The following is a 26,226-nucleotide window of genomic DNA, read 5'->3' on the forward strand; positions in this document are numbered from 1 at the left end:
CGCGTTTTCCCAGAAATAAGATTGATTTTTCGCCCCCGAAAACGCCCATATAGCAAATTTTATCGAAATCGTTAGAGCCGTTTATACTCGTATATATACAATAATTGCCCGTTTAAAGGTATACAATAACTAATTTGATATATAGCTTCTTGCCGGACTAAATATTTTAGCCTGTGGTGCTATTTGAAACTATAAATTGCTACAGGTACATAAATGGGTTCGAATATTTATCCATTGGCCAAAATCAATGTTTATATATTTAAAACACATTAGGTAATTGGAAATATTTCGAAACTATAATATTATTTGTCAAAAAGTCGGTAGGTAGGTACCTATGTAAATAATGGAGCGACAGAAGGCAGGCGCATGCTAGCGTGCATCTGCCCGGCGCTTGCGCCTCCGTCGCATCACCGGGCGCGCTGGCGCCGCCGAAGTGAGAAAATCTCTCCGGGCCCTCCACAGATCACCGACATGCCTAACTGCACCGATAATGCCTATGCGGCTTCGTCTCATGAAGATTTAAAATAAAGTTCAGTAGTTACATTATAATTTGTAGGCAGGTAACTATTTATAAACATGAATACCTTTTACAAGAATTAGGTTTGGTTGGGATCGTTAAACATACCAGGTACGTGTAATCCCAGTATTTATAATTACTTCTAAACGATTTGTTATCTTTGTAAATATATACCTTTGTTTACAAATAATATACTTAGGTATTAGTCCCTGTTTATCAATGGCGAGATTAAGATTACGTAGTTTTGTTAATCCCAAACAGATGCTATCAGACAGGTGTTGGGTCTGCGGAAATGTTTCGTAGTAACGGTTCTGTGGCGGTGTGCGTGAGTCATCTCGTCCATTGAGCGGCGGCGGCAACGGCGGTCCATTGAGCGCCTCATTACCGCTCCGCCGGCCGGCCCAGCGCACACGCTTCTCGCGCCGCTCGCCGTCTCCGACGCACTGCCTACGATGTTCGCTCCCAACACTCGATGCAACGTGAGTTTCGCCTACGACTTCCTCTCCATCGGAACCTATTTTAAAACTAATGCAGCCTTGCGTCAATGACCTCGATTGAAATCACTCGGAGCACTCGAACTGATTTAGATAATTTTTGTTGCAGATGGAGAACTTCTCGAAATCTCACATTTGGCTGGCCGCAGCGGCGCTGCTAGCGGCCTGTGGAGGGTGCACCGGCGCGGGCGTCGGCGGCAGGAGGCCGTTCACTCCCACCGACTCTATCCTTGACATTATAGACACCGAGCAGGTTGAGAAGATCCTCGCGGCGCGACGTCGCGCCGAGCAGGCCACCGCCACCTCGCCTTCATATGTTCAAAGGAACGAGCTAGGGGAAGGCACTTCTGACACCATGATCGTTTCGATGCCAGATCAAGAGGACAGCACAGAATTGCCCCCGGGAGTTGAGTTCCGCAAAATTCTGAAATCTTCAAGGAATGCCCTCGTTGTTACAAAGAAAGAATACTTAAAGCAGGATTGGTGTAAAACGGAGCCTTTGGTGCAGAAAATTAGAGAAAACGGCTGTTTACCGGCGACCGTCATTAACAACTTTTGTTATGGACAGTGCAACTCGTTTTACATTCCAAAAGGACCACGTCGTCGAGACGGAAGCGACGACCGACCGGCGCCCGCCTTCAAGTCCTGTTCTTTCTGCAAGCCTAAGAAGTTTACTTGGATCACGGTCACGCTTAAGTGTCCGGGGCAGCGGTCGCTCTACAAGCGTAAGCGGCTGCAGAAAATAAAACAGTGCAAGTGTTTACCGGTAGGAGTTGTGAATTGATCATGAACTTGTGCAGGACCCTCAGCCGAGGCGGTGTAACCGTCAGAGCGGCGCCGCCGCGCCGCGCCCCCGGCCGCGGGAGCGACGAACGGGGTGTAACTCCGAGGAAAGCGAATTCAGCTCTCACGAGGTTTTGTACAAAACGAATTGTTACCCATTGTTTTGATAAGTATTACTTGTGCATTTCAATTGTAACTCGGAGAAAACTGGTTAAATAGTTTGTATCGCATGCTCTCATATACGTCAATAGGCATGACGTCATGTGACGCATTTATATGGAATAATAGTGTAGCTACTAGCGGCTTCGATTGCAAGTCGTAAGCGAGAGCTTTAAAATATTAGCGAGGAGGATTTAATGGTACCGTAGTGTAGGTAGTGCAACTCCAGTCTCTAGCGCCGTTTAAAACGTATGTATCTGAATAGGAAATTGTTACTCGGAAAACTTAAGTAATGATCAATATTAATCATTAAGTAATGAAATAATTAGGATTTGAAAAGTGTGATATTAGTCATAGCATTTCGATATTTTACCCAGTGCACTGCGTTGAATGCCTATGTACAATTTGTCTGCGTAGAATTATTTATTTATTAAAGTAGATTTAAGTAGACACTAATATTGTTGCTGAAACGAAATACGCTTATAATAGATAGTGCAGTATAGGTGATGAAAAAAAAATCGGCAACAAACTTAACATAATTTTACGCTAACGAAGGATATTTAAGATCTCTGTATGCTCTCGAAATTTATTTACAAAAAACGAAAACTTTAAGTATAAATATAAAACATGGAGCAGTTAGTCTGAACTCATAACAGTGGTCGCCTTGATTCAATCAATGTCATGAAATTTTAATACATGTCATAACTGCAAGCTAATTTTGATTGCGTAATGTGGTTTGTGTTTTCTTTGTATTGAGTTTGATTTAAAGCCATCTACTGTTCGGACACATTGACGCAAAACTGACATTATGCCAATGTATGTTTTGAATATAATATTATTCTGAGTTTTAAGTTCTAATCTTGCCATTCTACTACTAGTATTATGTGCATTTCTAAAATTTTGTTTAAAATGAAGTTCTAATAAATCAAAATTTTCAAATTATTTTTTTAAATTAATAACAATACTGTCGTCGAGTATTTATTTGTTACTAAATGACAAAAAATACTTACTCGATAAAACGTCAATCGTAAAAAAAATCACAACAGTATTGTTAGAAATTAAAAAAGGTAACAAATATTAGGAAAGTAACAATTTGGTTACAACTACAAACATTTTGAGAAATGTAACACTCTGTTCTGTTACCTTTTGTCAGCTAAGTGTTTCGATTTTGACGAAATTTGGATGCGGGAAGTTTTATTCCCGGAGTGGACCTTAGATGCTAAGTTTGCGGGCACAGCTAGTACCTAGTAGCATTAAACCTACCTATCGGTCAGTCAGCAACTCTGTACGCTTTTGGCAATGAAAATGTATTAGAGACTTTATTTATAATTAGGTACGTGTCAGTGAAAATGTTTAAGTTATTAGATTTTTGCCTCACATGGAACTGCAGCATATGTGTGTCACGTATTGTTGGCAAACATAAATTGTTGATCTGTTAATATTGACTCAATAAATTTTAGTCACTACTGTATTTTTGTTTTTTATTAAGTGTACAACCCTGTTATACTCAGCTATCATTTTTGATAAAAAAAAACTTATTTATCTTATATCATATGTTACACGGAATGCTCTCTTCTTAATTGATTTTGAGGGCCTGGTTATTGATTAGTATTTAGTGCTAGTTCATATATTTGCTACTAACCGCAAGTAAGAAATGTATCAACCCACACTAAATACTAATCAATGTGTAAACCAGACGTCCAAAAAAAGATAAAAAAGTACAAAAAATAAAGTTTAACAATATTTTCCACGAAAAATATTTTGAATTTGATCGGTTGATCCATTAAATACTTAAAAAAAAACTATTGCTTGTATGGCTTTTTACCAGACTACGGTAAAGCAAAAGGAGGGTTATAGTTTTTGAGTCCCCATACAAACTTCCATCTCTTTTTCACCCCCTAAATGAATGGCTTTATTTCTTGCGAAAAGTTAAATGCTAAGTCTTATAGTCCTTTATTTAAGAAATTATTGATTCCCTTTGCAAACTTCCATTCCCCTTTCTACACTCTTATGCGACGATTTCGGGGAAGTAACTATTCTTTATCCTTCCCTACAACTCAAACTAAATTTCATCTAAATCGGTTCAGCGGTTATTGATTCCCCATGCAAATTTCCACCCCCCTTTTCACCCCCTTAAAGAATAATTTCTTGCATAAAATCTATCCTATGTCCTTACCCAGGCCTCAGACTAACGGCCCGATTCGAATAATGATTAAGACACATTTAAGATCTTGGAAAGATCTTTAAAAGATCAATAACTAAACGACATGTCAAAATTGACGTTCATTTCGATTACGCCGTGATCCCAATTTTCATTCGTTCGCTAATTTTTCAGGAACCGGCCAAGCCAGATATTTTGACTAAGGTGTACCTATATTTTGTGAAGTTAGGGCTTGTAGAATTAGAAGCTTGGCTCTACAAGAGATCTAATAAATTTTTGACAGTGTGAGCCTTATGGTTTCGTCTTGGCCACATTTTACATGAAAATGTTTTTAATCGGCTTTCACTTCCTTTTGGAAGTTGCTTATGTTATGGCAATATTCCATCCCCTAATTTGAAGATTTGGGCGTGATTTACTATTAAACCTGAAATATGTATCTGGGAGCATGTTTAATACAGTCTGCTTTCCCTTACACTGCTTTGACTGATTCCCCATACAAACTTCAACCATTTTTCCCCCTAACACCCTTTTCCTCCCCCTTTTCACCCCCTTAGGGGCAAAAAATTTCAAGTTATTAATTTTTAGTTGTTGTTGGTATTCTAATACTATCCTACATATCAAATTTTTATGACTTCAGGAAGTACCCTAAGGGTTTTTATAATTATCAGTGAGTGAGTGAGTGAGTCAGTCAGTGACGAAATCGGGGTTTTTTAGATATGAATAAAATCTAAAGTGAGAGAGCTATGAAATTAATTTTTTTTATTCTTAACTTTTGACATTACATCCCGAGAATTTTGTTTATCTGGTATAATCCAAACTCAAGTATGAGGGTTCAAAAAACGACGAAGTGCTTCGAGAAAAGGTAGATAGTGCTCTTGCGCTTCGCTTTGCTCGTCTTGGCGGGGGCTCTACTGTACCCCCACATTACTTACCTATGCCAAAAATTGGTTGCGAAATTATATTCGGTAATGAATGTAATGATTTATATAACCGAAAATGCATTAATCTGCACATGTGAACAATTTAAGTACATAAAGAGTCTCTTTCGCCACGCTAAACCGTCACTCACATCGTCTCCATCCCGTCGTGGATAAAAAGATTCATAACAAATAAAACACGAATTTCAGCATTTTTTTTTTGTATTACGATTAATTTTCACTGGAATAAGTATAGAACATCTATATTACATTGCGCTGCAACCTCATTTCGCCTTTTAAGCACTTTACAGGTACGTAACTTATTCATGAGAATTTAAATTGATTGTAGTTATTATTACCAAAACAACATATTTAATAATATATAACTCTAAAATAGAAATATATGTATAACAAATTTATGACTGGATTCTGTTCAAGCTAAGTCTGCAGTAACATAATCCTCCAACCCTTTCAAAAACAACTTAAATTTATATGAGAATATGATGTTTATGGTGGTTTCGTTATATTGCCTTTGCAGACTTAGCTTTGGATATTACCAGTTATATACAATAAAAAAACTGACAATTTGATTGTACGGCATTGTCTTTCCCACATGAAAATCAACCGTCGTCGAGGGTGAGGCAATGCTATAGTCAAAAGTTACAGTGGAATTTAAAATTAAACGTAGTAAATTGATAACAGTATAAAATATATTTTGCATAGCATTCATTAAATAATATGAACACAAACTATCTATGTGAAATTCATAAGAGTGCAACAAAGAGTGCAATCACAGTGGGTCGTTCTTCTTACGCGCGGTGTTCGTTGAGTTAAAGTAAGGGGTTGCCAAGCAACTTTATTCAGCGAACGAGCGACTGTAAATGCCTCTTAAGCCTACACTAGAGATACGCAAAACGCTTCACTGAGTATTCATATTGATCCATATTTTTCGTTCGCGGAGATATATATCACTCATTTCGCTCAGTGGATCTGTATAGACTATATTGTTCACGAGTGAATGAATGAATGAGTTACTGAGCGAGTTAAATCTTCAGTGAGTCGAAGAGTGAGTGAGTTCAATAAAAAAATACAGTTCATTTAAATCATTCACTCGTGAACGACACAGGTCTAGCCTACACCCATATCGTCATAATCTCATTAAATACCCGCAAAAATCAATTTACTACATTAAATTATGAATACCACTCCATTGCGATAAGCTTTTACCAGCCGTTCATTTCATGTTACACCCATTGCAAATGACATACAGGCCAATTCCAACAACATAGATAATGTGATACTGATCTAACATGGATTTGACATCATTCCAATATGAGATGGTTCCAATCTCCTTTAAAGGACCTGCTGAATTGCGCATTACCTATGTCAACCTTCAACCAAAAACGTCACTTTTGACACTGACAAATCAGTATCAGATCAGTATCATATTGGAATGAGATTTAATAACTAAGCTTTAATTGGCCTTAGATACTTTGATACCTACTTTGTAGAATTTTTATCTACTACGATATCGACAAAATCGACTGTTTAAAAAATGTAACACTGATTTCTACTCCATTAGTCCTGTTCCCTATGTCATTTGCTTTCGATCTTACTATTACGCATAACAACCGTACTTATGTTGACAAAACAGATTCAAACATATTTATTACTTGGCGAAAATATGGTTTACAATAAAATGAGTTTGTTAAGTTACAGTTGGAATGCCTGGCAGGGCCAATGTCTTAAAATATTTATAATTTTTATTCACGAATTAATTACTTAGTTACCTACTATTATAATTACTATTATCTGTTTGTTTCAAAATCTTCCCAATTCACCTGACAAACATTTAAAACCTATAAGATACTTTAAAATAATGTATGATTTAATTTAATTTATGATTAGTTAGTTTGTTTAATTTTTACTGTAGGTACATCCTTATTTTATGTTTTCCTTAATTAATTTATAAACTTTATAAGTATATTGTACTTTCTAAAGTATAACATGCAACTGCAAGCTTTATTATGTAATTTCTGACTTTTGAATACCTTTGTACCAACATGCACTCACTGCCAGGCGCGAGCTACGTGCTACGGTTGCAGCCGATGTCACGTTTTTTTCAACTTTGTAGCGAAAAGCACCTAGGAACAAAGGACCCGTCCGGCAGTGTGTGTGTTAATAGAGATCATAATGTTGAATAATAATACGTATTAAATTATTTTCTTATTCTATTTTATAATTTATTATGATATGCTGTGATTTTGTGTAAGTGACATTAACAGGATTGAAGATCCCTATATAAAATAAAAACTTTTTACAAAAAAGTAAACCGACTTCAAAAAGGATAAAATAAAATATTATCCTTTTGTAAGTATATGCCGAGCCAAATTTTGTAGCCTACCATGATTTTGATGCGATTCGATAAGGATGTAGCTATATATATTACACGACAGCAATGAACATACTTTCTGTAGGTAGGTAAGGTACCTAAGAACAATGTATATTTTATTTTATCCTTTTTGAAGTCGGTTTACTTATTTTTATAAAAAGTTTATATTTTTCCATTTTTAGTTTTAAGGCATTGTTAAGAGCTTATGAGTGACGCGACCCGCTTGAATGAACAACACAATTATGTTTAACACTAAATTCATTAACTTTAATGAAAAATCAGGGTTTTTCTTCGAGCCCGTCTGGGAAATCATTCCTGCTACTACTCTAAATCTATCCTCCGCCCCACCACTGACCCAATCTCTCAACCCTCCGATCACTCAACGTCACAGCACATCAACCCCTGATCACTGGACCCCTCGACCCCGAACCACCAAACCTTCAATCGCCATTCCCCTACCTCTCAACCCCAGAGCCTTTAACTCCTAATCCTAACCCCCAATCCCTCAATTTCCTACCCCCGACCGCTCAACTCCTAAAACCCGATCCCTCAACTCCCAACCCCTCAGTCCCCGATACATCAAGTCACCGCCCCCGCAACCCTCTAACCTCTCAAATCCTGACTTGTCGAGCCCCAATCCCTCAACCCCAAAACTCAGGCCCCCATTTACCCTCACCTCTCACACCTACCCCCACCTCTTATTTCCAGCACTAGGTACCTACATCAAGAATCATAATACATCCAATTATAAGAGGGAAGTTCCACATATCGCCCGTGGTCTTCATAATCAGTAAGTAGTAGTTAGTTTGACATTGACATATTCGCTAGCGTGGCTAGCTAGCTAGCTAGCTAAGCTACTTTCTATGCATCTCGCTTGTACTGGCATCCTATTAGTGCGAGCGAGATGTATGTATGTATGTAAGTAAGATACGAACACGTCAGCGAATATGTAGAGTCAACTCGTGGTAAGGCTACAATTGCACTACATCAAATTAATAGTTTTCGAGAGGACAATGCTTGAGTTGCTTAAGAATACAGTCAAATCACCATACAATATGCCTGTAAAAATTGAGGAGTTCCCTCAATTCCTCGTGGATTCAGATCAGAATCAAAAATATTATGAGACCACCTTGGAGGTAGTTTCTTTAAAACAAAAAAATACTTAAATCATACCACGGGTAAGACCACTACCACCACAGGTCAGAGTAATCGGTGACAGTACATAAAAAAATGGCCAAAACCGAATACAGAACCTCCCCCTTCTATGAAATTCAAGTCGGTGGAAAAGAAATTAAATATTTATTAAAAGTGATGTATTTATTTAGTTAAAAACAGCTACTACAAAAACTTTTGGTAGCTGAGTTGTAGACCATTCGTTTCTTCTTCTTCTTCCAAACACTCGCTTATGAGTTTAAACCCCGACTCGAGTCAATTATTATTACTAAAAGGTATTTATTGCCAGTTGATCTTACGTGAACAACGCAAGAGTACCTGGCTAAGCCCAGGAAGAATGAGAGGTTAGATGTAAGTCGCTTTCAAAAAAACTTAGTGTGGGCGCCAATTCTCGGGATTATTTTTATATGTATTTGCAGGATCCCGCAAATTAGTATACGATTTCACATAATTGTACTATGAACTGGTACTAAATTGGAAGGTTTAAGGCGCCGTGAGTTCAGGGCCTTCTCCGAACGTAGTTCGCTGAGCACTGAGCGGATGGCCGTGCGTGCATGAGATCGCGGGTATATGTAGTGTTTTAACAAAAAAAAAGTAATTGATGAGTTCGATCAAAAATAAAATTACACATCTTAGAAACAATTTTCATGTTAATAGTTTTTGTGAAAAAATAGTTACAAATGTTTAATGCTGCGTATTAGACCAATGTTGTCAGTGTTTTTTGAGCGAAAGTTGTATAGTCAGGTTTTCAATCGATGAAGTTACTAGAGTAAGACCTCAAGATTGACTCTTATTTTTTGGCATATTATGATCTAATGATGATAACAGTTTTATGATCTAATAAAAAGCTAAGATTTGTCAAAACCTCTGCTTATTCGGCCTTATCCCCTTGCCCCGCAGATGCGTCTAGGCTCCGCAAAGAAATAACACGTGCGAACCAGGTCACTCCACAATACGTCAAATCTCGCGGGATACCACTTATTTTACGGGCGTGATTAATCCGCATGCGGGATTCCGGTATTCCAGGATCCTGGTATTGCATTCCTTGCTCTCAATTAAGTTGCGACTCTGTCAAATTTACAGAGTAAAATTTAAATCTATAAATGATGATTAGAAAGTATATAATTTACAAAATACATGTACATAAGCATAGCAAACATTTAGTATGTTTTTTTGGTACTTAACTATAACTTGTTTTATATGCACATGACCCCATTTTATGATAGTTACATTACATAACTACAATGCTTACGTTATTGTGTATATATTACAATATGTGGTGCGGTATAATATTGTAGTGTAACATACACTATTATTAATAAATACAAACAACGAGGGATGAAAGACATCATATACAAAAAGTACAGCTCTTATTTTCTAAGGCGTGCCAAGCAACTTAGTAAATGAATAATGTGATTAAATAGGTAAACCACAAAAGGTTAACATAACTTACATATAATGAGTACATGTTAATTATACAAATGAATAAGGTAATTTGAGATAAGATCTTCTCTTAGCCGGAAGCCCACGTTTAATTCCGTTCGTTTTCGTGCGAAACCTCTACAAAGTTATTTTAGGGATTAATTAATTAATAATAATTCTTAATAAATAAGGTTTACACAAAAATACTTGACACAAGAAATTGTTTTAAAAAATAATTAGAAGCCTATTACTTACTTGTTCTCATACCGCACCAAGACGAAAAAATAAAACAAGCAAAATGTAGCCATAAAACATGTGATTTGAATATTTTGTTAAATTAACTGTATTGAGGCATGATGATATGGTTTATTCGATGGAATAATAAGATCACTTCAAAATACAGCTAAATTAACTAATTAGCTTGGGTCCGTAATATGTCTAATAGTGCAGCATTCCCGACATGAAAGCTAACAATAAGGACAATACACTCAAGTAAAAAAGGTGACAGACAAAATTATAAGAGATATACTTTCCTTCGTTCAACCCTCGCAAATAAATGTCTTTGGTCTTTGCTGTACGGTTTGCCGTTCATTGGCAAATTTACAAATTATTACTATATTACCGTAGGTATTATTTTTTATATATGTATAACCTTAATTTATTACTTTTATATTGTATAAGATTATGACACTTATTAATAATGTAATATTGAAAAGGTAATCCTTAACTTATGATTTAAATTATAGCTAATAAAATAATGCAATTAAGTTTAGGGTGGATTGAAAAATTCGCGGCCTGAATATTAAAAACAAAACAGAGGTTTTTTAATTTATTTTTATTTTTCTACATAGTCCCCGTCGAGTTGAATGCACTTGTTCCATCTGGATTTCAGAGTCATTAGACCACTTTTGAAGAAGCTTTCCTCGAGACCTTCAAAATAGGCATTCACCTCAGCTTGGACCTCGGCGTTGCTTGAAAATTTCATACTACCCATATGTTTTTTTTAAATTGGGGAACAGATGAAAGTCCGATGGTGCTAAATCGGGTGAATAGGGTGGGTGGGGCAATAATTCAAACCCACATTTGGCAATCTCCACCATCGTTTTTAGTGACGTGTGAACACGTGCATTGTCCTGGTGGAAGATAACTTTCTTTGTCAACATCTCAGGTCTTTTAATCTTCAGAGCCTCGCGTAATCTGCGTAATAACTCGCAATAATAGTAGAAATTTATAGTTTTACCTCTCTGGAGATAGTCAACCATTATTATTCCCTTTGCATCCCAGAAAACAGATGCTATGACTTTATTGGCCGACAAAATTGCTTTGGCTTTTTTGGGAGGCGGAGATCCAGGACAAACCCACTGCTTCGATTGCTGTTTGGTCTCTGGTGTATAGTGGTGGACCCACGACTCGTCCATAGTTACAAATCTGTCCAAAAAGTCTTGAGTATCGGCTTCATACAGGTCTAGACATTCACGTGAATTAGTACGGCGAGCGATTTTTTGTTCCACTGAAAGAAGCCTCGGGACCCATCTCGCCGACACCTTGGAAAAACCTAATTCGTTGACTATAATATTTTGAGTTCTTTCATAAGAGATGTCTACGATGTCAGCTATTTCCCGAACCTTTAATCGCCGGTCTTTCATTATCATTTCGCATATTATTGCCACATTGTGTTAGTCACCGTTGTTGGCCTCCCGGGACGAGGGTCATCTGCGATACTATCTCGTCCACGCTTGAATTCTGCTGCCCATTTTTTCACCATCGTATATGATGGACAGGATTGCCCTAATGTACTTTGCATATCATCATAAATTCAATCCTTTTTTATGCAGGTATTTAATCACAGCACGCTGCTGTAATTTCTCCATTTTCACGATATCTACCGACACGCAACTTTAAATATGCCGTAAAATTGCTTTTAAATATAGACGCCAATTGAAATTTCGCGGGAAGACAGTTCAAAATGACGACAGAAAAAAGAAAAAAGTTTTTTTTTTAATTGGCCAGGCCGCGAATTTTTCAATCAACCCTCGTATCATCAGAAAAATAGTGTTTTCTTTTTTTATAATTTGTAGTAGCTACCCAATTATTTTCCCACATAATCGGACACTAATTAATACTGATCACACAACGACCCACTTGCTTGATGTTTGTCATTGTACTCGACTGCCTTAAGTAATAAGGGCGACAACTTGTAGCTACAGCTACCAAAAACCTGGTAACCTATTTCAGTATTACAAAAAGTTCGATAAAATTACAAGTGATCAATTAATAGTACATTACGGTACAAGTGTAAAACAGGAATAGCGAATTGCCCATTCGCATATGTATCATACAATGTACAGTACATATGGCCCTATAATTTTTAAAATTATAACGTAATGCTAATTATACCACTTGTGCAGTAAAGTAGCACCTTAAGTAGTATAAATTAAATAATGCTTTTATCAGATCTTAACCCAGCTACATGACAATTAAAAAAAAAAAAGTAAAGAATTCAGTTCATTCATTTCATTTAGTCTAACTAAGACAATGTAAGACTAAGTCATTCGGCACTTAACTTGTGGGATTATACATTTTTTTATTCAGGTTGATTTATTGAAATACATCTTAAACAGTTCGTTAAATGGTTATTGTATTATGATTAATTAAATAGGAGTTTCAGATTATTACTTTTCATAATAATTTATTTCCTATCGGCATTTAAATTAAAACCTACATTTTCACAATATTTTTGACAGGCATTATTGTTATAATACAGAGACTTTTATTTATTCAATAGGAAATTAGTATCGCACGTACTCACTCATATACAATTTTGTTGAAATATTAAACAACTACGAACATTTAACTATTTTTGCTTGTACTTATATGTTTATGACAATCTATTAATTATACAGTACTATGTAATGCATCGGGTCAATTTACAGACCTTGACTTATAGTCAGTTCCAAGAGTATACACAGGAAATCAAGGGGCCTAGTTAAGTCAAGAGTAAAGATACTATAATCGTTTACAGAAAACGAAACGAAACGCTTAGATAAACGTAAATAATGTATGGAAATGATAGCGTTCCGTTCCGTTTTCTGCAAAGGATTATCATCTTGGCTAGGCCCTCAGGAGAAGCAGGACACCGATTTTATATTCTAAGGTCCTCATGCTGACACAAAATTCTACCTAACCCGTATGTAAGAATAATTATTACCCTAATATTTTATAGAATATTTTAAATGAAATTAACTATTTTTAAATAATAGAAATAAGGGAACCGGTGGCGGAACACGTGGCGCAACAGAAAACTGCATCGCTAAAATGATTTTTAGATTTTTATTATTGTACCTATGTATGTTAGTTTGTAAGGTATCTACGGGCTTTAGTTGCCTGAAAATAAATGATATTTCATTTAACTTAAGCTGAAATGATATGCTGATTTTTAAATACGGGATATTTTAAGACGGTATAGTTCGGTTAGTAATATATAGTATATATTAGTAATTCCAGTAAGTTTTGTAAAGAGGTATGTCGGTTAGCTTTATGTACTGTAGGAATATATAATGACTACGTAAACAATGACACTTTTTGACTAGAATGTAAACGGGTAACGATCTATTATTCACTTAAACTTAAATAACACTAAACACAATGTATAAAAGAACTGGTACCTACACACACACACACACACATATACATATATATATGCTAAAGACTTTGGTTGTTTTATTTAACCAATATTACAAATGACGTAACTAGACAATAAAAAAATACTACGTATAATTTTGACGATGAAATATACATATATATTCTTATGCATTAACGACCACGTTAAATATGTATTACATTGAATATCAATAAAATCTAATGTTGCTTCAAGGATCCTTATTCAATTTTTTTTTTCGGAGATACGACTTTGCTAAGAACAGTAGGAACTAGGTGACTCTGAATCTGAACTGTTTATCCGGTTCTGATTATTACCTACCCTAAATAATAAATTTATTAATTTTACTCTGGATCGGTATCCATACCTCTGTAAAATGAGTAATCGCAAAATGATTACATGATTTTACAGCAGAAGTTTGAAACCTGAGCGATATTTTTATCTAATAGTGGTCTTTGATTGTTTTGCAAATCGTAAAGTCGTATCCCAATCCCAAGTTACATTCATTTTCTTAAAAAAATATATCATTACTTTGTACTAATTATTTACATCTACTCGTTTGACTAGAGCGACTCGTCTGCATGCACTTGGCATTTTACAGGGTTACTTAGTAGTGAGTGTATATTACACATGGTATATATTACCTACTTATTTTTATATTTATATTAATTATCTTAATTCTTTAGGAATATTTAACTTAATGACTAGTTATTTGTTTCAATAGAGTATAGCCTTGATGTCGTCGACTTAATAGTCTATTGTAGATGTAAGTTTGTTAACGCGCACATACTTAATATGACCAGCAGGACTAATTACATAACAATTATATTTTGCAATAAAAAAAACTCATACTTTTCCATACGTACTTACTGCGTGTGCACTGACTTACGCCGCGTGACCAAATGCTTATTTTTAATACAGTTGCTAAAAAAGTGCTACTTTACATAGCTGTTTAGCGTGCGGAAAGTTGGATTTCGTGAACTAGTGCTTTTTCTTTTTCCACTTGTCCCAATTCATTGCTACTTATTGATGAGTGTTAATGTTAGTTTCCTTTAAAAGTCGTAATCAAGATAAAAACCTACTGTTAATGTAAAAATAATAAATATAAGAATATTTCATAAATTATTACTTACCTCTTCATCATTATAACACGTTTATTTTTTAATATTGAATATTGAAAAACCGTTCTTAATAAGTTGTCTGAATGGAACGGAATAGCTGGTGAAACGCCTGTCAAAGCAGAGGCGTTTTTTCTTACTGCAAGAATGTTTTGTTTCCAAAGGCAACATTCGATATTGTTTTCATCCAATTTAAATATACGATACACAAATAATCGTAAATAACGATACTTAGGTAAAAATAGTGTAATATTTTATATTTACAATTATTTCTATCTTATAGAACATGCATAAAACAGTACTTGTTGTTTTCTTATTTTTTCGCAACTGTATTAAAAAAACGTCGTTCGATACACGTGCGGAAATGTCATTCTTCACTCGTCCCTTGTCTTGCAAGATATCTCGGTACTCGTGAGTAATGACATACTTTCCGCACTAGCATCGAAATGTACTATGTTTCATTTTAACTATTTAGAGGCAATAACACCGCATATATTCGACTATTTTTGTTTTGTAAAAATCTAATAAAATTGATATATTTTTGTTATATTTTGGTAAATGGTAATAATTAAATATTATGCTTAACTGGAATTAACCTTACACTTATGTTGTCGTCAATAGTTCAGGTTTGACGTATTTGACTGTGATGCAGTAAAACCAGTGTTAAAACTTTCCTACTAAGGTCCAATTACTCAATTACGATCAAAATAACCTCAAATGTTACTCTTTCAAATATGACTATAATGAGTGTCTTCTTCTTCTTTATGTGCCATCTTCATTCCGGATGTCGACGACCTTATTTCCATATGTCATTCTATCTGAAGTCATGCGAGTTCGTTTTTCCGTGCTGAGTGAGTGCGTGGCAATAATAACTGTGATTTATAAATAAAAAAAATCAAACAAGAACTTAGAAAGATATTAAACATGATAATCTTATTAGCAATTATTAATGGAAACATATTAGCTTAATTTTGGACCATACTTGTTCAACTGGACTCTAGTTGGGAGGTTATAAGGTTCCATAACATAATTCATTAGACTTATTTCCATCGTGAGGTAACCATCGTTTTACAACTAGAAACCTATTGTGAATACATCGATTACTTCAAGTGAGGTCCAGGTGGCCTAGAATACCTAGATACACCAAATAAATAATTCATTATGTTACTATACCTACTACTTCAAACTACGTAAACACTAAGGAAGACGTATTTTCGGGGACGTCTATGTACAACTACTTTCTTTGAATGGTTTCTGTTCTCATAATTATCAATATAAACCGTGTTTTTATTGAATTCTGTTAACTTCGGGGTATTGGTAAGTACATTGAAGGAAACTACATGACACAGCTAATTTCTCAAAAAAAAAATGTTTTTATATTTTTTATTGTTATATAAATATAAAATAAATAAACATCGATCGTCCGAGATAGTATTTACGTTTAGTAGCCAATGTATTAACCCGTACTAAACACTAATCAATATATGTAAACAGGCCCTAAGGCAAGTGTTCACGCTCGTAAGGGCCATATAGGATACAAATAAAATAGTGATTATCTCAGAAATAGAGTTAATTAGACTACCGGTGTCTTTGAGAAAGTTACTTAATTTAAGCTCAGAAATGCACCCTTGAAATTAACGGAAACCGAGAAAAACACGGTGTACATACAGATTACTTCGCGACTTTAGAGAGAATAGATTACAGCTGTAGGAACTGTACCAATCTGGACCCATGTCCGGAATTGCTTGATCACCGACAATATTTAGCTGTGTAAGTGTAGGTACTTAGGTATATAAAATTAATAATATGTAGGTGTAATAGTTATACGATAACTATACTAAGTATATAGATATTTCAGAAATTTCACAAGATTCTGGGATTCAGGTTTAGCCGGTATAATTTTAGTTTTTTATGGAATCGTGTTTCCATAGACACTCAAATTATAATGTTGATTGCTTGATTAGTATATGTATAATTCTCTTCTTCTCATTCTACGGCCACGTTATAAAACAGTTGCGACACTTCATCGATTGTAATGTACAAGGACCCGACCCGTCACGCTGGTTCCGATAATTATATAGGTACATACCTACTTCTAAAATGTAAAAATGCTAAATAACACCGAAACAGTTACTACTTATATACATCTAATAAAGTTCTGTAGCGTCGTTCATAGACTTAGCACAATAAAAGCCTTATTAAGAATATAAAATTTGCACATTAAAGGTATGTGTTAATAATAATTAATTACTTAATGTATGTTAGAAACATTATAATGTAAAAACGGTCATTCTTCTATGCGATGATTTTGAAAATACAGTTTCCACACCATATCGATTTTACGGCAACCTTTGTACATTTTCAACTTCCGATTCCAAGATTAAGGGCCGATACCGACGGGCTGTAACCCGCCTGCGATTTGTATGGGAACTGCACGCTGACTGCACGCCAACTGCAACGTCGGCGTACAGTTCCCATACAGGTTGCAGTCGGGATGCAGTCCGTCTGTACCGGCCTTAAGCTTACTTAGAATAACCTATTGTTGCTTCTTTCACAATTTACATTTTTATTACTCAAACTTTACATGTTTTTGTAAAACAATTAGTTGAAAATAACTAATTGTTATATTGTTGTTAATAATTAAAAGTTAAGAATGAAAAGTTGACTAGAATATTATCTATGGTTTTACCATCGACATCCTACGAGGTTGCAGCGCACACTGCATGATTAAAAATACAATAAAATATCGTCTTTTAGACGCTGTGGTTTTTATCCAAACGCTTTTTTAGAATCAATAGTTGCTTAGCTTTCAAAACTATAATTTTGCTTAATAAATTGTCTGAAATATATCTAATTAGAACCAGCAGGTTAATGGACACACTTAGTAAAACACGTTTAATCTGACATTCAACTAACGGATACTGTATAAGACCCGTCTAAGATGTTGTAATACGTAATTAACAAGTAAATATATTAATAAGAATTAACATCGAAACCTTTTTTGGCTGCGATCGGAAGGCGTTCGCCCATGAGATACGGGTTTTCTACCTGAAAAAAAAAAAAATTACTACGAGTATTTCCCGTCATTGTCTTAAGCCGCAGATCAAAGAGCCTTGGTATACAGCCTATGTATATATATCAGTAAAATAAGTACATTAAGAATAAGAACAGTAAGAACCGCCTCGGCGTCCCTTAGCGTTATCGTCTCAAACTCAACTCGTTGAGGACTTACATCGGGTTTATACTTCTTGGCCACGAGGTTTTTGTGCTCAGGGAACCTGAGCTCCAGGTCGGACTGGGGCTCGGGGCAGCCGAACATGTGCTCCGCGTCACACATGCAGCGCTGCGACAGCTGGTACTCGCGGCTGAATGCCGCCGTGTTCTCGAACTCTATGAGGCAACCTTGGTCTTCTGCAATCCAAATGTAGGTTATTATTATTTACATTAGAACATATAAATCAATGCTTTAAAGAACGTTGGGACTCTGATGAGATTGATGACAGCTCTCTGTAGCGATCATTAGAAAAGGCATACGTGCAGCATTTGATGACTTTAGGCTGATTGATTGATTTTGTGTCATATTTACGTTATGTGCTGTATTCAAAATAAAATTAGCAAATTATAAATATCGGAAATACCCCTCCATAATAAGGAAAACGTTAAGTAAACTTAAGAAAAAATCGTCGTGACTTCGTTAATCATCCACAAATACCTTGAAATTAATATTTTAGCTTCCATAATTAGAAATATGCTTTAATTCAAACAATAATGTATTTGTTCTACAGTGGCCTGCAGTAAATAAAGGAGTATACCAGTATATCCGACGGGGCAGGGATTGGGTGGATTGCAGTAGGCAGGCAGCACGGCATCGGTCTTGACCATCTGACGGTTGGGGACCAACCCCGCCGGCTGCAGCCGCTGCTGGCCCTCGCCAGCGCCGCCAGTTACATACTGGTGACCCCAGAGGGAGCTAAATAGAAAAAAAATCATAACATACTTGCAACGGTTGCACCATGCTCAAAGAAAGTTCTCAAAAAAGGTAAACCTTTCGCAGAATGTTCATTAAGTATGCTAAACTTTTTCATATATACATGTTTTACATTATATTTTCTAATATAACCAATCAGGAATCCCTGGAATCAGCAATCAGGAATCAGGAAAAGTATTTTTTACAGGTTAATAACATCGAGTCAACTACGAAGAGATCAACTAACAATGGCGTTCTCTTGGAACTATAGTAAATTAATAGTAATGTAGGATTACCTGTGTTGCAGGTACTCCTGATCGCGCAAGCTCGGGCTAGGATCGCCATTGATCAGCGAGTCGTAGTCCAGCTGCTCATTCTCAAGGTCCTTGGAGGCGCGCGCCATGAGCGCCAAATGGCGTTCGCTCGGAGGAAACTCCAGGTAGCCTGACGCCGCCTCGTTGAACTCCTTTCCCATGCGCTCTACCACTTCACGAAGTAAAGCTTCGGTTAGCATAGGCTCCTGTGTAAAGAGAAGGTTTGGCAATTATAGTAAAATTAGCAGGTTTTCCAACTTTGGAAAGTAAAAAAGCAGCATGAGTTTAAAGGCAGATCTTGTAACGCGACTTGATTGGGTTAATATAATAAGTAGTTTGCTAGTGAAACTAAACAGTACAGAAAAATACATGTACATACCTTTTCCCCAATAGAACCATGGGGGATAAACCCCATTGCCCCGACGATGCTTATCGCCAAAACCAGAGTTTCTTGGGGGCCCATTCCGAATCTAAAAACAAAGATGGTGATCGCTCAGGTACTTCCATAAATAAATGCTTGTCGACACGTTTCATTGTATGAAATGAAACTATCTGTCATCACAATAAAAATATATAAAACAGTATAAGAACAACAAATATTTTGTTGTAGAAAACGTCGAGTGCGCCTTCGGGAAACAGAATACTAGAACCTTTCTGTGCTCACTTTATTTACTCGTATAGGGAGGTATCAATTCAATTCAATTCAATGCATTTATTTGTCGACATGCAGGTAGAGTGTTACAAACAGGTGTTACATACAGAAAATTAAGTGCTCCACTTTTGGCCATATTATGAGGCATACAAATATTTAACGTGAGTGGGGGTGTAGCTCATGAGATTCAAAGTAGGTAATTGTCATCATCAAAATAATAAATGTCAACTATTTACATACACATGCTTATCAATTAATGTAAAAATTCTAATTTTTAAATGTCAAATTAAGGTATACATTTAAATTATATAATTTAGATAAGTAATATATTACAAAAATATGCATCAAAAAAGTTCGTTGTCATTTAAATATTTGTATATGTCATAGTAGAACTTGGTTTCCAATAAAGTTTTTATCGTATTGCGGAATCTGTTTATCGTTAAAGTTTGGATCGATTCTGGTAGTTTGTTAAAAAAATTAACAGCCATGCTAAAAATGCAATTTCTAAAAAGTGCGTAATGTGCACGTGGATTTAAAAGTGTATCTCTTTGCCGGAAGGTACGTGCCGGGTTGGGCTGTTTTTTATAAAACGACTGTCATATTTTTTTACAAACCTTAGGCACTCCAGTATGTATAAAGAAGGGACAGTCAATATGCCAAGGTCTTTAAAGAAGGGTTCGCAGCTTTTCCAAGTCCGTATTCCGACAATGGCACGTATGCACCTTTTTTGCATACCAAATACTTGGTGCCAATTTGTTGAGTTACCCCAAAAAATAATGCTGTACGTGATTAATGATTAGACATGGCCTTAGTAAGCAGTAATTGCATTCTCTCTGTTCACAAGTTTTACAAGTTGTGTATCGCTTTTGACTTTTCTTTTCACCTAGATTATCTAATAGATTTCAATATTTAAGCGCTGTAAGGTGGTACAAGTTTGTGAGCGTGGTCCACTTATAAAAATTAAATTTGTATCCTATTTTTAACCGATTTTAAAAATTACAAAAGGTTAAAGGTTATTAACATTCGGTTGTATGTTTTTTTTTTATGTTCGTTACCTTAGAACTCCGTAATTTCTCAACCGATTAAGATTTTATTTGATAAAAGTATATACTTACTTACAAATTGGTCCCACTTTTGACAAAATCTACTTTTTAGATGATGGGATCCATGAGGAATCGAGGGAACTCCTCATATCTTATTGGCATGAAAATAGTTTTTTTTTTATCCCAAGACCAAGCATTTGTATTTAAACGGTGCCATTTGGTGAAATGGAACTGTTCGTGAAGACCAGAATGAAACTCCTCGACGACAAGTATTTTAGGTCTTAGGGCTAATTGTAATTATTATGACTTGCACTTTAAGCTTGTAAATAATATTATGGCATTAAAACTGTTTAGTGAACTGTTTTTTTTTGTATTAATTATACGTGGTCGCTCCGTACCTATATAAAAGTTGTATAATCGTCACAATCTCGTTTCAAACCATTAGTCCCAATACTTTGATCGTATTCAGCCAAGTCTTACATCACGCTCGAGACACATCAATCATAATTAATTGGTTACAGTTCATCAAAATCATAAATTAGTCATCGGTTGCCGAGCGAATCTTGCAGGATTGTCTGAGACAAATTAGATTCATAGTTTTTTTAGCACTGGATGAAATTGTATTAGTCACATGATCGTAGATAAAATAAGTTCACGGAGATGATATTTGCATAATTATGTTTGTGTACGTACACAATATACATTAATAATTAAACTTTCTTCCTCATCAACTTAACGATTCACACTTGGTATAATTATGTATGTATCGATATATGTATGTTTACTTGTATTAGTATATGTGTAAGTTTATCAATATATACTTTATATTCATATATAGTCTTGGTTACAAATTTATTTACTTTAAAAGACACTGCACCTACTTATTCTTTCTGGTTTAACCCATTGGTTGACTGGTAGAGAATGCCTTAAGGCATTAAGTCCGCCATGTGTACCTTCATGTATTGTGCAATAAAGATTAAATAAATAAATAAATAAGTAAGAACGTTCAGAAAATAGAAAAAGTAAATTAATGTTTGGATGCAGGTCCTAATCTCCTAATAGCTGTAAATTTCCACTAGATGGCATCCAAAAAATAGATACCTATGTGTCCCTATTTCTGTCACTAATGCCTTGGGACATAACAATCATTGAACACCCACGTATTCTGGACATCGCGTAGTTGCGAAGTTTACTTTACTTATGACGACCGGTCTGGCCTAGTGGGTAGTGACCCTGCCTATGACGCTGATGGTCCCGGGTTCAAATCCTGGTAAGAGCATATATTTGTGTGATGAACACGGATATTTGTTTCTGAGTCATGGGTATTTTCTGTGTATTTAAGTATTTATTATATATATCGTTGTCTAGGTACCTACAACACAAGCCTTATTGAGCTTACTGTGGGACTTAGTCAATTTGTGTAATAATGTCCTATAATATTTAAAAAAAAAACTTTATCTTGTACTTTGCCTGGTAACAACAAATGGCCAAGGGCAAACGGCGGTGGTGGTTGATAGCCTCCTAATCTAGTCGGTAGCGAGTGACCCCGCCAACGAAGCAGGAGGTCCAGGTTCGAATTCTGGTAATTTCATCACAAATATTTGTTCCTGAGCTATGCATGTATTGTAATTTAAGTATTTATCTATATCTACATATCTATTATATACATCGCCGCCTCGCACCCACAATACAAATCTTATTGAGTTTCCTGTCAGGATAGGTCGATTTGTGTAAGATTATCCCATAATATTTATTTATTCCATTTATTTATTTAGATAAATCGAGCAGCAAAACGGCATGGACGTTATGAAAATAAATAAGTAATTCATAAAGATGATGGCCATGTATTTTTGCAGCTGGGTGTACATGATGTGGTTTGGTTTCTGTTTTCAGCTAGCTATTTCGCAAACATCTCTGCCTCGTGTCCAAAGCAGATATGACGTAAATCAATCAAATGATACACGGATTAACATGACATAACATCATTGTTTGATGTTTTTATAACGAATAAAAAAACCGTCCCGGTCCCCATTGTGGCGCGACCAGTGGGTGTTGGCGATTAAGATGCTATCAACAGTTTTGTCCATCGGCATCCTTTGAGTTATGTTTTCATAATTATTTAATTGATTCCCTTCACTTTTCACAATAAAAACTGTTTGTCAAATGAGTGATATGGTTATGTAGGATATAATTAAGCTACAAACCGTCACACTTTATTATTACGATTGTCAGATTTTAATGATCTCATGATTTAGCGTATTTTGATCTAGTAAACATTTTAGTTAAGTTACTTAACAAAAAAAGAGAATCAGTGTTGTAACCCAAACATGGATATATTGGTAGGTTAACAGTGTAAATAGTTACAAATATCACAAATTTCTGTCAAATCCAAGGAAATGGTCTTTACACAATAATTATAACCTTTTAGCAATTTTTGTTATTTGCGCAATCTAATTTCAATATAGTCAATATTACATTGTTGTTAGTAATTCTTACACTTTCCATTTATACTATCGTTTGAAACTAGAACGTTTAAACTAGCACAACAAATGTACCTTCCAGTACATATTATGTTGATGTCCACGCATTAAACTATCAACTATCAGAAATCGAAATACGACTCTGACTGTAGCGCAAAGTAAATACCGGTTTGCGAGCCTAGTCCGAACGTGCCATAAACAAGGCCCAGACATCGCATAGGCTCCAATCAGGTTGTTAGGATGGCTACATACTTATTGGAAGATAGTCTAAGAAGTGAATATTTCCCTTACTTTTTTGTATAATAAAAGTATGTTAGAGAGAGTTGTATAGATATAGGATGTAACAAAATAGTGGGGATCCGTAATTTATTGACGTGAATTTTTTTTGGCCTTTTTATGGAGGGTTGGCTGACTTGAATGACCTGGCCCATAGAAAAAAAAATTTTTTTCGCGCAATAATATTTTTTCTGCTCCTTTTTCTTAATCAGAACGCCGATAATACTCCGGCCGATCCGCCCCGATAAATCGATAATACTCGGTAGTATTATCGTGGCCTCAAACGGATCCCTACAATGTTTAAAAATTCAATTGCAGAGTGTAACTAGTTCATTAACGCTGCATGTTTCATTTATTAGCCACATTCGGACTTTAAAAACCGCAATTTGATCTTAAATTGTTTGCAGACTTGCACTGAGAATCAATGGTATTATATAACTATAGATAGGTTATACTAAAGGAGCATATATAATACTTCCACATTTATTTCATTACCTACGAATTAATCTATTTTAATTGATTATTTTCGCATACCATTTATCTTTGTGATACTTTTTGTTAAACATAAGCTTGTCCCTTTCTCTTTCGGTTAGCACATGTACATTTCTTGCTTGCCTAGGTGCGACTAAAGGCAACTTGTACAATTTGTACAAGCTAAGCGCTTTAATTTTGGAAATTCTATAACCTATCTGGAGTTATAATAATCATTGCTGAGAATGCAGCTTTTGTATGCTCGCTTTGCCACCGTAGACTACTTAATGGTTAATAATAAATCAACATGTAATGGATGCGAAGGAAATGTGCAGCCGGCCTTAAGCTGGACATACAAACGGCATGTAATATAGCACCGTCCATTCACCAACACTCATTCAAGCTTTCTACGGAGCCTACGCTACGATGTAAAGATTTGATTGCTAATATTAGCATATATGTATATACATTTACAGCAACACGATTGTATGGCGCCTAATGATAATTATGTTTAGAGTCTACGGATAGGTTCCATTCTATGGTCATTGTATAATAGCTTATAAAATCCAATTAAAACGATATCTCACATGTATTGGTTGTAGTAAAATGTCGCTTGTACTGTCTGAAACATAACAGAATAAACAAATCAAAGTTATTAAAACAATCATATGCTGATTTAAAAGATAATAGACCGATAATTCAGCTTTAAATTGATTGAAAACATCAGTTAAGTCTAAATAAACAAATAAAGGAAAATTAGATAAAATTAATCAAACAGTAGCTGCCATTCGATATTTTGAGACAATTATAGGTAAGTACAATTTAAAAAAAAAGTCTCCAAAAGTAAAAACTCAAGCAATACTTTCCTTCCTTTTAATGGCCGGATAAAAACAATAAGCCAGTTAAAAAGTGATTACCAAATTGAATAGGCGTTTTATTGTATGGCGGTGTTTGTAGAATATGGCATGGCGGGCACCTGCGCCCGCGCCGGCCGTAGGCGGGCGATCGGTCCGCTCGAACGCGTCCTCCGCCCGCGCGAAACTATCGTGTTCGCGGTCTATCGATATCGATATCGATAATTTAAGTAACTATTTCAAAGCAATCATGAAACGAAATCATTTATATCTAAACTATAATAAAATAATAAGGTCAAATTTATGTATACGCTTTCAATGATTTTGAAATTACCAAAAACAGGTAGGTACAATGAAAGTGTAGGTATTCTTCGTAGGTACGGCTTGGGGTCTTATTGTAATTTTATTGCGAAACTTTATAGTCGGTAAATTAAGTCATCTACGATTACTTATTTTCATATTAAAAGCTAATGTTTTATACCTTGATTTTTAAAGTTAAAACAGATAATTTACAAAGAAGGCAATAAAGTTTAGCTGAAATTATATTATATCGAACTACATATTTGGCAGAAATTGGATGACCATGGAGATCAGAGACACTTCACGTGTTTCATAAACTCATTCACACATCCTATATCTTTGAGTTACGAAAATTGTATGCGACACTTTTCTAGTTTCAAGCTGGTTATTGTAAATGTGAACCTTCTGCACTTACGTTATATATATAGGGTGAAATTATAACTACCAGCTCTACTCTGCGTAGTGACTTTACGTCCCATAGAAATCAGCGGCATCACATCAGCCGGAATGTATGAAACAGCCAACATTTTTTACGCGATTTCGGCTTTGGTCCCATAGTAAAGGTTGTTCAGAATGACCTATATAAAGTCACTACGCGGAGTATGACTGGTGGTTTAAATTTTACCCTGTAAAAAACTGAAGTAGGTACTTACATTACCTACCTGTGTCATATTTTATAAATGCAAAAAATCTGCGTTAAAAAATAAATCCAATCATAAAACCTGAATATACCTGGACGGAGATCATCACTATAAAGACCGAAGCAACCAGTTTGCATGCGGGGGCGCCTAGATAGTGAAACGTAACTTTTATTCCATACTTATCTGAACCGAGTAGTCGGGGATGACCCCACTGCCATCATGCGCACTATGTTAATGTGTTCGACTTTTAAGTTAAGGTAATACCGATGTTCAATTTAGGCCAATAATATAATTATTTTCTCAACATTTTATTAGAGTCGTAACAAGATAAGTTGACAGCGATTTTGATAGCCCAGACGGTGCACGGGTTATTTTAAACGACAATCGTCTATGAAATTATGACGTTTACGTGACACGGAGCACCGTCTGGGCTA

General features: G+C 35.5%; 2 protein-coding genes across 2 annotated transcripts in view; one reads left to right on the plus strand and one right to left on the minus strand.

The window, feature by feature from the left end:
- The first annotated feature begins 517 nt into the window (after nucleotides 1–517).
- On the plus strand, nucleotides 518–2,559 carry LOC133534787 (gremlin-1-like). Its single transcript, XM_061874064.1, has 2 exons — nucleotides 518–996; nucleotides 1,121–2,559. The coding sequence occupies exons 1-2, from the start codon at nucleotides 970–972 to the stop codon at nucleotides 1,793–1,795; spliced, it is 702 nt and encodes a 233-aa protein (XP_061730048.1). The 5' UTR covers nucleotides 518–969; the 3' UTR covers nucleotides 1,796–2,559.
- A 5,039-nt stretch (nucleotides 2,560–7,598) lies between these two features.
- Nucleotides 7,599–26,226, minus strand: part of LOC133534788 (neuroendocrine protein 7B2) — a 37,822-nt gene continuing 19,194 nt past the window's right edge. The window contains exons 2-7 of the mRNA XM_061874065.1: nucleotides 19,455–19,545; nucleotides 19,058–19,281; nucleotides 18,607–18,764; nucleotides 18,027–18,205; nucleotides 17,791–17,842; nucleotides 7,599–15,666 (exon numbers count right to left, since the gene is read on the minus strand). Of these exons, the coding sequence (XP_061730049.1) occupies nucleotides 15,557–15,666; nucleotides 17,791–17,842; nucleotides 18,027–18,205; nucleotides 18,607–18,764; nucleotides 19,058–19,281; nucleotides 19,455–19,538 (807 nt within the window). The 5' untranslated portion in view covers nucleotides 19,539–19,545 and the 3' untranslated portion in view covers nucleotides 7,599–15,556. The remainder of the gene's footprint in view (nucleotides 15,667–17,790; nucleotides 17,843–18,026; nucleotides 18,206–18,606; nucleotides 18,765–19,057; nucleotides 19,282–19,454; nucleotides 19,546–26,226) is intronic.

The sequence above is a fragment of the Cydia pomonella genome, chromosome 2 (assembly GCF_033807575.1).
Source record: "Cydia pomonella isolate Wapato2018A chromosome 2, ilCydPomo1, whole genome shotgun sequence".
NCBI classification, from domain to species: Eukaryota; Metazoa; Arthropoda; class Insecta; order Lepidoptera; family Tortricidae; genus Cydia; species Cydia pomonella.

What these genes read in the sequence shown, in the direction of transcription:
- LOC133534787 (XM_061874064.1), top strand. Translation starts at nt 970, where the DNA reads ATGTTCGCTCCCAACACTCGATGCAAC. An exon ending in CTCCCAACACTCGATGCAAC is followed by an intron (nt 997 to 1,120) that starts GTGAGTTTCGCC and finishes TTTTTGTTGCAG; the next exon opens with ATGGAGAACTTCTCGAAATC.